We start from the raw sequence: 14,272 nt of genomic DNA, 5'->3' as shown, positions 1-14,272 counted from the left end.
TGCCAAAAAGCACCACAATGGCTTATTTTTGTGTGTTATGGAGATGTAGGGAAAACCTAACACTGTCTCCCTCCCTCAGGCTGAGTAATTTCTTGGGTGAATTCTGGTTAAGTACCATTGTAACACTTACTCTCTTATCTACTTCTTTCTACAGGGCAACTAGGGAACAAGCATTTGATAACAAAGTGCACTGAAGTTATGGAAAATATCACTTGCTCTCAAAACCAGTTGTGTTTTGTAGGGAGTTTGTGTTAACAGCTGTTCATTAAACTCCAGTCCCAGCTGTGCTCGTGGTGCCTGAGCCATGGGGCTGCAGCTTGGCACCCACCTGCACACAGCTGTAGTTCATTGCCCCTTCCGGAAGAAAAAAGAGGGCAAAATTGTTCTGGATTAAAAAACAGTAAATATTACCTTGAACCCATTGCACTGGTACGTGGTGTTAAGCACATTTGTGCTCTGGCAAGCAGTCTGGTTGGCTAGATATGCTTCTGATGTCAGCCTGCATCACTGTGCTGAAGTCTGTAACCCTCACCTGGCATCGTGAGAAGTCTCTCCCTTGGGGGAAAATCAGGTCCTAGTGATGCTTTGTTTAGAAAACACAACACCAGAATGCTGCATGTACTTAAGTTCTATTTAAAAACATGGACCCCAGGAGGTCCCTTCCAACATGAGCTGTTCTGAGTTTCAGCTGGTGTTGGTTCATGCACTGTTTTGCTGCCTCTGTGCTGGGCAGTGGTACAGCCTGGCGCTGGGGGGAGTGAAGTGATGGTACACCAGGGTGTGATACAACACTCAGCTTTGCTTAATGAAACAGTTTAACACCCTCTTTTCCTCTCTGTGGCAGTGCTGAATCTGGCCAAGCATTACTTTCATGCTACAGACTACATGGGAACAGGTATAAGTACTGGTAAACAACGTCAGCTGTTTTCATCATAATTTCTGCTTTTATGTACGCCAGGCACCTTTGAGCAGCAACTCATTGATATGCTTTAACATTTTTGATCTCACATTTATAACTATTTGAACTGTTGCCTCAATTTCTTCTCCATGGGCAGGAAAACTGAGGCTCTAATAACTTAAGACCAATATTTCTGTGTATGCTTGACTTGCAGAACAACAACCTGCCTCTTCAAGACTTCTTAGAGCCTGAAATTTAATCAAAGAGTGTTGGTGCGTTTTGGTTCCAGAATGATGACTACTCCAGAAGGTGATTATCAATTGTTTTGGCTTACTCATATGCTTAGCTATCTCAAGTTAGCCATCCCAGCCATTAAAACTACTTACATCACTTATTTTTATTGGCAAATATAGGCAAAATGCCAAAATGTTGCAAGAGGATTTAGATATCCAGCTCCCATTGTTTACAGTTACAGTGTCAAACAGTAACTAGGCCTGAAGGAAAATACAGACTATTTGATCCCATGGCCTGGTGATGGTTTTGGTTTTTTTTTTTGGACCACGCTGTGTCTACATTCAGAGTTTGATTCTGAGCCACTGAAGTCCATGAAAACACTATTGACTTTGGTGGGAGAAAAATACTAGGTTTCTAACAAAGTAACCTGTGCCAGAGCAGTGCTATGGGTATAGCAGCAGAACAGAGCAGGATGACTAACACATTGTATAAAGCATTGCTTTTATGTAGCAGCTTTAACTGATAGGTTCAGCTCAGTCAAGAGCATCTGCGTGACCTTATGTCCTATTAGCAAGGTTTGCCTACTTAGCGAAGGGCCCTTGGTGTGCCGTGTCCTTGGGTGGCAGTAAGGAGTGTGGCCATGCAGAGCCCCTGAGGAGCAATGGCTGAACACCTGAAGGCGTGATTGATGAAACAGTTTAGGAAGAGAGCCAGCATTGGGTTGGACTTGATCCAGCATCTGTATACATAGATGGAGTTGCTCTGCTGTCCTGTTCTTTATCTGTGGCTGGAGGGGACGTGGCTCTTTCAGGTTCTTGAATATTGGTTTGCTTATGGGAAACACAAAGGGCTAAAGACTTGTGCTGATACAAGTTACACTCTCATAGGTTACACTATTGTCTGGTTCTTATAAACTGTCACCCTGATGCTTATTTGATTCATCACTTCTTTCATCTCTCTGAAATGTGACTGAGCTGGCTAATGCTTTTATTATCCCTCACTAGATGTCAGGAAGAAGCAAACTTACACCAGTGTACATGAGGCAGTGAAAGCTGGTGATGTAGAACAGCTTGCATTAATGATAAAACGTGGAGCCTCTATCGACGAGGTGGATTTAGTCCACAAGTTCACACCATTGCACTGTGCTGCACGCTCTGGAAGCCTGGAGGTAAAATCATAAAATCATAGAATAACCTGGGTTGAAAAGGACCACAATGATCATCCAGTTTCAACCACCTGCAGGGTTGGCAACAACCAGACCAGGCTGCCCAGAGTCACATCCAGCCTGGTCTTGAATGCCTGCAGGGATGGGGCATCCACAGCCTCCTTGGGCAACCTGTCACCACCCTCTGTGTGAAAAACTTCCCTCTAATCTCTAACCTAAACCTCCCCTGTCTCAGTTTAAATTCATCCCCCCTTGTCCTAAAAATATCTACCCTTGAAAACAGCCATTCCTCCCCTGTTTATGTTAGTGTTTGGACACAGCAAGGTTTTATGGGTTAACGTTTTCCTCTGGGGAGAGGCTGAACAAAACATTGCTAGCTTTGATCAAGCTAGATCTATAATCTCTGCCTGCTCTTTTTTTCTGATTTAAGGTATTCACTAAGGAAAGATGTGCAGTTTGTTAGGACTACATTTTACCTTTCTGAAGCCCCAGGCAGTTTATGTAATCAGTGTCCTCAGATTTTACAAAATCAGAGCTTTTCTAACACCAAACAAGGTGTGCCTTCTGGTCTCCCCTTCTAGCCTCATTACCTTCTTTTGTCCTTGTGTTTTCCCCTTCACTCAGAACACTTGGAAAATCCATAAGGATATGTTTAATATTCTGAAAGTGACTGAGCCAAGCGAGAAGTGACACAAAAATGTTTGTTCATTTCCCAGTGTTCTGTCCCATGCCTCATTCTCTACAGAAACAGTTCAAATACAGTTCATTTTCATAAGCAAGAACACTGACTGTTGATGCAGAAATGATTTGATTTCCAGAAGGACTGAGCTGCTGCATTCAGCACATTCACCTTCCTGTTACAGCCTCCTTGTGCAATGTTTATAGCGATCTTACTTTGAAACAGCAAGGCTGTAAATAACCGTATAAAAAATGAAGTCCCAAAGGAAAGAGAGCTGGAGACTAGCCTAAAAGAAGACAGTAAATAGTAATGATGTGTAACAAAAAGCTTTAACTAGTTTTGTAGTTTATTATTTTCTTAATTGTTCTTTAAGCTTTCCATGGAAAGCAATAACACCTGCTGAAAAAAAGGTGAATAAAGTTAAAATAATCTGTGATGGGTGAGAGGAGAGATGGGATTACATATACTCAAGAAAGCCTAATAAATGAACTGAGGCTTTACATTTGATTCATGGCATCTTTCCTGCTGTTCATTTTAGCTGGACTTCAAATGAGCATCTTTGCACCATTTTTCCCCAGTGTTTTTACCTCATGCCACATGAACGCTCTCACAGTCTGCATTTTAAGTATGGAATTGTAAGATAAAGAAGGCACACTGCAAGTCATTGCAATTAGTAGGTTGGTTGTGCTTTTTGTGCCCTTGGATGAAGCCTTGAGACCATGTCATTTCCTAACACTGTTTGAAATGTAACATCTACTGTTGATTTATAGTTAGCATTTGCCTCAGATGAGTTATAAGAATTGTTATGGAATAAGAGTTTATTAAATGAATAAGAGCTTGTTTTTGGTTGCGCAGTGCCTTCACTGGTTGCTCTGGCATGGAGCTGATGTGACACGTGTGACAGTCAGAGGCTGGACAGCAGCTCACCTTGCGGCAATCTGTGGGCAGGATGCTTGCGTGCAGGTATGTAGAGATATTCACTCTCCAGCAAAAGGAAGGCAGGCCTTTGGTTTGGACACTTCCTCATGAAGATCAGCTGAAAGTGTTCCTACTGGAGCTGGCTCTGTGTCTTTACAGCTGAAACCAAGTCACTGGTAAAATGACTGCACTCGTTTGTTCCCTCTGTGCTATCAGATTTATCAGAGGAACCCAGCTGACCATCTCAAGTCACCCTGTGAGACAGTGTTTGCTCTTTCAGCCTGTGAGCTTTGCATTTCTTGTAGGCTTTGTTAATAAATGGAGCAAACCTAGAAGCTCGAGATGACCGCGGGTGCAGCCCATGGGCAGTCGTACACATTGCAAACCATACTGCGAAGTGGAGCGGTGAGAGCCTTCTACCTGCAATTCCCTAATGCAGAGCCAGAGTCTGGTATCCTTTTCCATACCAAACCCCTCACTAACTGAGGTTTGGGACTATAGATTAACCTCTGTTGGTACATTCTCATTGGTGACGCTGTGAATTTATTTGTAGTGTAAATTTGCATTTTTTTAATCGTAAGATGTTAAAAAAATCCAGTTGTGTATTATATAACGACTAACACGGTGGTAGATGTCTGAAAACACAACTTTTATGTGTGTTTTATTTCAATGAAGCCACGAACCTGTGAGAAATACGTCTTATGCCGCTTTCGTGGCTTGAATTTGGAGAAATATTTGATTTTGTTTAAATAAAGTAGCACAATGAACTGTTGATACTTATTTATAGAATGTCTCATGTCTAAGCTTCATAAACTAACCTGCAGCTTTTGTTTTAGAATGTAAACGCAGCAGACAGGAATGACTGGAAGCCTGTTCATTATGCTGCTTTTCATGGTCGCTTGGGCTGTTTGCAGCTTCTTGTTAGATGGGGAGCATGCATAGGTGATGTGGATACTGATGGAAACCTTCCAGGTATGTCAGGAATAATCATTTGGTTTTTCAGCCCTTGTTGTGGATGTGATAACTCTAGCACATCATATATAAAACACACCAGCAGCATTGATAGGATGATAATCTTTTGGTAAGACAGAAGGGAACCACTTAAAACTAAAAAAGGAGATTAAATGGTAGGAATAAATTCTTTACTCACAGGGTGCTGAGGCCCTGGCATGGCTGCCCAGAGAGCTGTGGGTGCCCCATCCCTGGAGGTTCTCAGGGTCAGGTTGGATGGACCCTGGGCAGCCTGAGTTGTTGGGGGGCAGGCAGCCCATGGCAGGAGGTAGGAACTGGGTGATCTTTGAGGTCACAGAATCACAGAATCACAGAATTACCCGGGTTGGAAGGGACCTCAAGGATCATGTAGTTCCAACCCCCCTGCCTAGCAGGGCCACCAAACATACACATTTACTAGATCAGGTTGCCCAGGGCCCCGTCCAACCTGGTCTTGAACACCTCCAAGGACGGGGCATCCACAACCTCACTGGGCAGCCTGTTCCAGGACCTAACCACCCTTCTAGTAAAGAACTTACCCCTAACATCCAACCTAAATCTTCCCTCCTTCAACTTAAAACCATTTCCCCTAGTCCTGCTATTATCAGCCCTTTCGAAGAGTTTACTCCCCTCCTGGATGTAAGTTCCCTTCAGGTACTGAAAGGCTGCAATGAGGTCACCCCGCAACCTTCTCTTCTCCAGGCTGAACAAACCCAACTCCCTCAGCCTGTCCTCATAGGGGAGGTGCTCCAGCCCCCTGATCATCTTTGTGGCCCTCCTCTGGACCCTTTCCAAAATTTCCATATCTTTTTTGTACTGAGGGCTCCACACCTGGACACAGTACTCCAGATGGGGCCTCACAAGAGCAGAGTAGAGAGGGACAATCACCTCCCTATCCCTGCTGACCACCCCTCTCCTGATGGAGCCCAGGATCCCATTTGCTTTCTGGGCTGCCAGAGCGCACTGCTGGCTCATGTTAAGTTTCTCATCTATCAGGACCCCTAGGTCTTTTTCAGCTGAGCTGCTCTCAAGGACAACTCCTCCCAGCCTGTACAGGTGCCTGGGGTTCTTCCGGCCCAAGTGCAAAACCTTGCACTTTGCCGTGTTGAACCTCATTAGGTTCACCCGAGCCCAGCTTTCCAGCCTGTCAAGGTCCCTCTGAATGGCATCTGTTCCCTCCACCGTATCAACTGCACCACTCAGCTTGGTGTCATCAGCAAACTTGCTGAGGGTGCACTCCATTCCCTCATCGATGTCATTAATAAAGATGTTAAAGAGCACCGGTCCCAAGACAGACCCTTGAGGGACGCCGCTCGTTACCGGCCTCCACCTGGACATAGAGCCATTGACCACCACCCTCTGTCTGCGGCCTTTCAACCAATTGCTTATCCATCTAGTTGTCCACCCATCAAATCCACCTCCCTCCAATTTGGAGATGAGGATGTGATGGGGGACCATGTCAAAGGCCTTGCTCAGGTCCAGGTAAATGACATCGGTCACCTTCCCTTCATCCACCAACGCCGTCACTCCATCATAGAAGGCCACAAGATTAGTTAAGCATGACCTTCCCCTGGTGAAGCCGTGCTGGCTGTCTCGGATCACATGCTTGTTCTTTATGTGATCAAGCATGTTGTCCAGGAGGATCTGTTCCATAATCTTCCCAGGCACAGAGGTGAGACTCACCGGCCTGTAGTTACCCGGGTCGTCCCTGCTCCCCTTCTTGTAAATGGGAGTGACGTGACCCTTCCTCCAATCATCCGGGACCTCACCTGACAGCCACGACTTCTCAAATATGATGGAGAGCGGCTCAGCAACCACCTCAGCCAGCTCCTTCAGGACCCTGGGATGCACGCCATCTGGCCCCATAGACTTATACTCATTCAGTCTAAGAAGGCACTCTCGGACTTGCTCTACCCTTACAGTGGGGAGGGATTTACCTCCTTGGTCCCCACATGGAGGGATGGGGGTGCAAGACTTAGGGACGTGAAAAAGACTAGAATCCTGGCCACCAGTGAAGACCGAGGTGAAGAACTCATTCAGCACCTCAGCTTTCTCTTCATCTGTTGAAGCCATTTCTCCTTTTGAATTTACCAGAGTAGGTACGCCCATTTTGGCCTGTCTCTTCTGGCCAATGTACCTGTAGAAGGTTTTCTTATTGTTTTTCACATCCCTCGCCAAGTTCAGTTCTGCCTGTGCCTTGGCTTTCCTGATCCCACATCTGCAAGTTCGGACGGCATCCCTGTATTCTTCCCGGGTGACACAGCCTTGTTTCCAGAGCTTGTACACCCCTTTCTTCACCCTCAGTTCTCTTAGCAGGTCCTTGCTGAGCCATGCCGGTTTTCTACCTCTCCTGCCCACTTTCTTAATCAGGGGAATGGAGACCTCTTGTGCTGCCAGGAGGGCATCCTTGAACAGTAGCCAGCTCTCCTCAACGTCCTTATCTTTGAGGGCAGCGCGCCAGGGGATCTTGGCCAGCATTCCATTGAGTAGCTTGAAGTCTGCTCTTCTAAAGTTGAGCATCCTGGTCCTGCTCTTTGCCAGGCCCACATCGCTTGAGATCACAAACTCAACCAGGGCATGATCCCAGGTCCCTTCCAACTGAACATGTCATTCTGTGATTCCAAGTCTCTGGAGCTGTTCAAGGCCAGGTCAGGTGGCATTTTGGGCAGCCTGGTCTAGTGGGAAGCATCACTGCCTCCCTGCCCATGGATGGTCTCTAAAGTCCTTTCCAAACCTAACCGATGACTGTATGATTTGTTCCATGCTATCAACCTCGTTATTCTATTTTTATAATGATGGGGGAATACATAAATCCCAAAGTACTTGTTGGTTGGCAGCAGTATCCTGTTCAGCTCCCACTGCTGCTGGCAAGGCTCAGAGCTCCTGGGAGCTGGCATAACTCACATCAGAAGCAGGCACAGCCTGACTGAGTGCTGTGTAGGTGGGCATTCCCTGTGCCTGTGCCAATGGAGATCATAGGAGGAGAAGGGCAGGTGGGGCAGCAGGCAGGTTCTGCTGCTATCTGCTCCTTTTTGAATGTATGCCAAGCTTGAACAGCTGTGCCAGTGTGATCAGATTCTGGCATGTTCATATGCAAGCTTTTGCATCCAACTACTTCTTAACTGGCTTGGTAAAACCCTTGTTCTCATTTACCTCTGATTTCTCCATCTTGATTTATGGCATACCAGTATTTCTGTGTTATCTATAGTCTGTACTCTCTTCAAAATCCTGTGTGTAGCCACTTTAGCACAAAAAATGAGCACTCTTTGTTTCTTGCCCTTCATAGTTTCTCCACTGTCCCTTTGCTTACCACGCTACTGCCTCAAATTACTCTGTAAGGTGAATGCTGTCTTTCAACCCTTTATTCTTGTTACATCGTTTCCCCTTTAACATTTGCCTTCTTAAGGTTTGTCATATTATTTGTTCTAAATAGCCTATTTTCTTACCTCTATAACTTGTTTGCAGGTTTAGATTTATTCTTTAAATCCATTTTAAAATATTTTATCCTCTGCCGAGTGCCATTTACCCAGAAAACTGATGTCTATGTTCTGTTCTGCAAACCCAGGCTTTGTTAAAGGACCTGGGGCTCTTACATCCCAGCAGGACATCTGGTGTAGTGGCTCAGGCAATAAAGAATCATGATGCTAGGTGCTCTGGTGACAACATAGAAGGTAGCTCAGTTTGCACTTGCTTCTGTTATCATCCAGAAGAAAGAAAATGCATTGTAACACTGTTAATAAAAGATTAACAGAAGTGCTGTGCTCTACATACCACTGTCAATTTAAATCATCTTTATATAATTCAGCTTCAAGATTAGCTGGCCAGTGCTATAATTTAATCTGAAAGTACTGACAGGAATTTACTGAGGTTGCAAATCTATGCTCCTAAAGCTCAAGAATTGTAACACTGCAACTTTTGCATGTTCAGCCTGGAGAAGAGGAGGCTCAGGGGAGACCTTATTGCTCTCTTTAACTTCCTGAAGGGGGGTTGTAGTGAGCTGGGGGTTGGCCTCTTCTCTCGTGTAATCAGTGATAGAACTAGAGGGAATGGTTTTAAGCTGCGCCAGGGGAGGTTCAGGCTGGACATTAGGAAGTATTACTTTCTCGGAAAGGGTGATGAGGCATTGGAATGCACTGCCCAGGGAGGTGGTGGAGTCACCAACCATGGGAGTGTTCAAGGAATGTTTGGATGTTGTGCTGAGGAATATGATTTAGCCAGGAAGTATTGGTAATGGTTGGACTAGATGATCTTCTAGGTCTTTTCCAACCTTGATAATTCTGTGATTCTGTGATTCTGTGATGTGCCAGAAGTTAGCTTAGGGGACTTGTCCTGGATACATCATTAGCAACTATGAAGATAATCAGAAATACATAACTCTTTTGCCCACAGAATGTCAGTCAGAGCATTTTGATGGAGTGATAATGCATACTGAGTTAATACGTGGGGTGATAATCTACATTATGTTAATACATGGGGTGATAATACGTTGCATAATAACTGTGTTTATTTTGCAACTTCTTCCCATTGATGGGACTGGAGACTATGATTTATTACATAATAACAAACATATATTTTGTACCTCTTACTTTGCTACAGGCCCGGCACTCTACTGGTGTTGAATAACTAAAGCTCAGAGTAGCCTAAAGGACAGGGGAGGGAGCACTTCTGCCATATAGGGAAGCAGTCAGTGCTGCGCTGGGTCAGAACAGCTCCTGCTCACACAACTCTCCACAACTGTAAATGTTAAAATTGTAATAGAAGTGCATTGAATACATCTACATATTAATGGGAATATCAGGGGACGTACCTCCAAAGCTCTTCCCAATAAAGTGAATGTCACTGTCATTTTATAAGGTGAAGTAATGGAGCTGCAGAGGTGTGATGCAGTTTGTTGGGAGTGGTGCAATGGATGTGGGACTGAAACAGGTGCCCTAACTCCTAACCAAAGACTCCTCTTTCAATCCCTCTGTTGTCTTATCTAGGAGAGAGAGGCCAGATCACAGCTGCTAAGGAGTAAACATTCCATGGGAAACAGAAGACCCCACCAGTGCATCCCTAGTTGTTGCTCTGGGGTCTCTTGGCAGTGTCATGATGTGTTGGCTGCAGTCAGCTCTGACAGGGCATTTTCTTTTCAGATCCTGTTTTTGACAGCTTTCTTTTACCTCCTTTGCCTATAGCTGAACTCTGTCCTGGATAGGAGCTGAGCATTCCGTATCCAGCTGCCTGCTCCCTCCCACTGTGCAGTGTTGGACACTAGATCTAACAGTTGGTGGAAACACTGCCTTCCTGGTGGTCAGCAATACCCTGCTCTAACATACTTGGTTTCCCCTTGTTCCATAGCTCATTTGGCAGCAGTGGAAGGACACCTGCATTGCTTTAAGTTCCTGGTCAGTAAAATGGCCAGTGTTATGCACACTTTAAAAGCAAGGAATGACCATGGAGAGACTCCAAGGGACTTGGCTGAGAGGTTCTATAAAGACAATATTCTGCAATATATTGACAGTGTGGAAAAAGAGGGGGAGCATCCAGAGACACAGGAAGGTGAGTAGGTATCAAATCTTAAAAGTTGATTAAAATTTACTGTTAAAATAGACATAGTAATTCTATGAAGCACTCGATTCTGAAATCTTGTATGAGCAGAACTATAACCTTTATATATTGCTATTGTAAGGTATGACTGTTGCTTAGGATGCTTGTGGCTCTTACTGACAGCTAGACTGGGATACTCTGCTCAACTTCATAAATAGTATTTACAATAATCAGAATAAAGCTTCTCACATTGTGTTGCAATATGAGTTGTTGTACCAAGTTGCCCATGTTCTGCCTAGACTCCAGCAGAGATCCAGAATCAATGAGTTTGCAGATTTGCCTGTTCATGATTCTCAATAACTGCTTAGCCTGGAAAGATCCCACTGAAATTAAGGTTACTTGCTAACCAGGAATACTACTGCAGTCAGCATAGCAAAGGACACGAGGGTGGTGAGGTTTCAGAGGAGGACGCTGAACAGAACAAGGATATGAGCACTGCACCTTCACCTCTCTACTATTCCCAGACACATGATTTCCCTATCTGCTAGTCTTTTGTCATTGTGCTTACAGGTATAAACACTAACACGCTCCACCTATAAAAAATAACCAGAAAAATCAAATGGCCTGCATGAATAGTTTTTAAACAAGAATCGTAGAATCATAGAATGGCCTGGATTGAAAAGGACTGCAGTGATCATCCAGTTTCAACCCCACTGCTATGTGCAGGGTCACCAGCCACCGGACCAGGCTGCCCAGAGCCACATCCAGCCTGGCCTTGAATGCCTGCAGGGATGGGGCATCCACAGCCTCCTTGGGCAACCTGTTCAGTGCGTCACCACCCTCTGTGTGAAAAATATCCTCCTAATATCTAACCTAAATCTGCCCTGCCTCAGTTTAAAACCATTCCCCTTTGTCCTATCACTGTCCACCCTCATAAACAGCCATTTCCCCTCCAGTTTATATGCTCCTTTCAAGGACTGGAAGGCCACAACAAGGTCTCCCCTGAGCCTTCTCTTCTCCAATCTAAACAAGCCCAGTTCCCTCAACCTTTCCTCATAGGACAGATGCTCCAGCCCTCTGATCATCTTAGTGGCCGTCCTCTGGACCCGCACCAAGAGCTCCACGTCCTTCCTGTACTGGGGACCCCAGGTCTGGATGCAGTACTGCAGATGGGGCCTCACAAGAGCTGAGTAGAGGGGGAGAAGTAGTATAGTTTATGTATTTGTTTAGACTATGGAAATCTGAATAGGTAGATGACTACTGTTACCGCCAGTAATAAACATTAGCTATAAAATAAAGGTATACTTCTTAGTTCAGATTTGTGAAATTAATCACTCAGCTGTATAAGATGCCTGTAGACGTAACCAAGTGAAGTTTAGTCAAGTCTGTGATGAACAATCCTAGATATGCAGCTGCATTTTAGCTAATTAAAGGTGCATTAACCTTGCTATGGAATGCCTGTGAGTGAGTTGTTATCAAAGATGCAAATTGAGACAAATATGAGCAGGTTTTGTGGAATTACTGGCATCTGCTCAGAAACATGCATTTCATTTTCAGTTTTAGATTTCCCAGCTCATGACGCTGCTTTCAGAGGGGACTTGTTAGAACTCAGAAGATTAGTGAGTTGTGGAGCAATCAATATTAATGAGCGGGATGATAAGGGATCCACTCTCATGCACAAAGGTAAGTAATTATGATCAGTGTTTGAGCTTTTTACTGTTTATTGCTGGCTTCTTTACTTAAATTTTCAACTGGCTGCTCATTAGATAAACTTAATGAAAACCAGCATCTCATTTTCTGAAGGCCTGAAGGAGCAACCTTGAAAAACATTTAATGACATATGCATATGCAGGGGTCACTTTAACAACAAAATAACCAAGCTGAAGTCAAGATAGAACACAGAATCACAGAATCACAGAATCACAGAATGACCCGGGTTGGAAGGGACCTCAAGGATCATGTAGTTCCAACCCTCTGCCTGGCAGGGCCACCAAACATACACCTTTACTACATCAGGTTGCCTAGGGCCCTGTCCAACCTGGTCTTGAACACCTCCAAGGACGGGGCATCCACAACCTCACTGGGCAGCCTGTTCCAGGCCCTAACCACTCTCCTAGTGAAGAACTTCCCCCTAACATCCAACCTAAATCTTCCCTCTTTTAACTTAAAACCATTTCCCCTAGTCCTGCTATTAACAGTTTGTTTTAAAAAGAAAACAATTTGTATCCAAATAGAAATGGCGAAGAAAAGATAGAGGTATTCCTGTAATATACTTTTAACACAATTTCCCATAATTCGTTTTGCTCAGAGAAAAAATGGCAGAATTTTTTAAAACATGTAGAGAAAAACTTTACATTCCTTTACATTTCTTCCCACTACCTTTTCTTGGATAGTTTCTAGCCAACAATTGTTTCACCCCCAAACTTCACCTCCAGTGTTTCCGTTACGGAGAACTTTTATGGCTGATTATCAGTACATTTCCTTGTTTTAGTCTGACACATCTCCCAATGGGGTGCTGTCAGAGGCAGATCTGTTTTACCTTAAGAAAAAGGCTCGCTGGTTTCAGACAGACATGCCAAGGACAATCTTCCATATGTGAGACATCATTACTGGGGACCATGCAGTGTGGGCAGTAGCCGTGCTGATGCATGGGACTGAGAACATTTAGTACAGAAAGCTCACGTACAGAAAGAGTTGCACGTACATTTCAGGGACCAGAAAAAGGTTCAAACCCACTCTGTGTGATATTCCCTAAAAATCAATATACTCACATATTCTCTGAAATAGCATCTCTCCTTTGTGGCCTTAATGAACCCAAATTATGTCATGTTAAACCATGACAGAAAGGGGAAGTAGGAAGTTCAAAACGCTGCTGTACATGGCTGACTTGTGTTTACCTTTCTTCCCCCAGCTGCAGGACAAGGGCATATCCATTGCTTGCAGTGGTTGATTGAAATGGGGGCTGACTGTGACATTACAGATGATGCTGGAGAGACTCCAAAGGACGTAGCCAAGAGGTAGCAGTACATGCCACAGCTCTTTTGTTCAACATTTATTTTACTATTTAAATATCAAGTCAGCTTTGTTGTAATTACTCCTGATTTTTGGTGATGAAGCAAGAACTAATCAAGCCCTTGAACTACACTGATAAGCAAAGCCACATCGTAGCTGTAAAAGTCTGAACGTTTATTTTTTACTTATTTATTTTGAGCAAGGTCAGGCATGAAAGATGAAAACTATTGGATCTGCAAAAGGAAAATTGCGAGCCTGTGTGCTCCAGCTGTACAGAGCAAATGGGAGCTAGAGAAGGCTGGTTGATTTTTATTTGATAAAAGTAATGTAGTTGCTGATGAGATTCAGTTAAGAAATCCTACAAAGCAAAACATGTTTCTGAAGTGGGAGTCGCTGTAATAAGATTTCAGTGAGGCAGAGCGCTGTGGAAAGGAGATTGCTGCTCATGGTTTGTGCACTAATGCTTCCTCAGATCCTGAAACACTGTCCTCTGGACAGGAACACAAAGTGTTTTAGAGTTTCTATCTCATGTGGGGGGCATGGCTGTGTGCTTATAGGTTACAGGGTTATATCAGTGTAGGTTAACTGTTCTCTGTGCAGATTTGCCCAGCTAGCAGCTGTGGAACTTTTGACCCAAAGAACTGGAGATGGTAACTCTAGTGATGAAGAACTGGATGCAAGCAACATAGCATTTTTTGAAAGACATGGTGTGGAAGGGAGTACAGATAGCAAAGAAGACTTAATCCTGGATAAAGAAGAGAAAAAGAATGCACGCAGTAAGCACTGTCTTTCTTCACTCCTTATTCCAACAGGCAGAAGAATTAGTTCTGTTTTCTAAGTAAGTCAA

General features: G+C 44.2%; 1 protein-coding gene across 1 annotated transcript; it reads left to right on the top strand.

Annotated features, from left to right (window-relative positions):
- The first annotated feature begins 4,045 nt into the window (after positions 1-4,045).
- LOC146755045 (ankyrin repeat domain-containing protein 42-like) lies at positions 4,046-14,264 on the top strand. Its single transcript, XM_085526428.1, has 6 exons — positions 4,046-4,299; positions 4,731-4,866; positions 10,225-10,425; positions 11,971-12,096; positions 13,325-13,430; positions 14,026-14,264. The coding sequence occupies exons 1-6, from the start codon at positions 4,237-4,239 to the stop codon at positions 14,261-14,263; spliced, it is 870 nt and encodes a 289-aa protein (XP_085382554.1). The 5' UTR covers positions 4,046-4,236; the 3' UTR covers position 14,264.
- Positions 14,265-14,272: the final 8 nt, after the last annotated feature.

Source organism: Coturnix japonica, chromosome 36, assembly GCF_054131305.1.
Source record: "Coturnix japonica strain WE chromosome 36, WE-NBRP24, whole genome shotgun sequence".
Taxonomy (NCBI): domain Eukaryota; kingdom Metazoa; phylum Chordata; class Aves; order Galliformes; family Phasianidae; genus Coturnix; species Coturnix japonica.
The sequence above is the reverse complement of the archived record's forward strand: the minus strand, read 5'-3'. Positions and strand labels throughout refer to the sequence as shown.

What these genes read in the sequence shown, in the direction of transcription:
- LOC146755045 (XM_085526428.1), top strand. Translation starts at nt 4,237, where the DNA reads ATGACCGCGGGTGCAGCCCATGGGCAGTCGTACACATTGCAAACCATA. An exon ending in TACTGATGGAAACCTTCCAG is followed by an intron (nt 4,867 to 10,224) that starts GTATGTCAGGAA and finishes CTTGTTCCATAG; the next exon opens with CTCATTTGGCAGCAGTGGAA. An exon ending in GCATCCAGAGACACAGGAAG is followed by an intron (nt 10,426 to 11,970) that starts GTGAGTAGGTAT and finishes TTTCATTTTCAG; the next exon opens with TTTTAGATTTCCCAGCTCAT.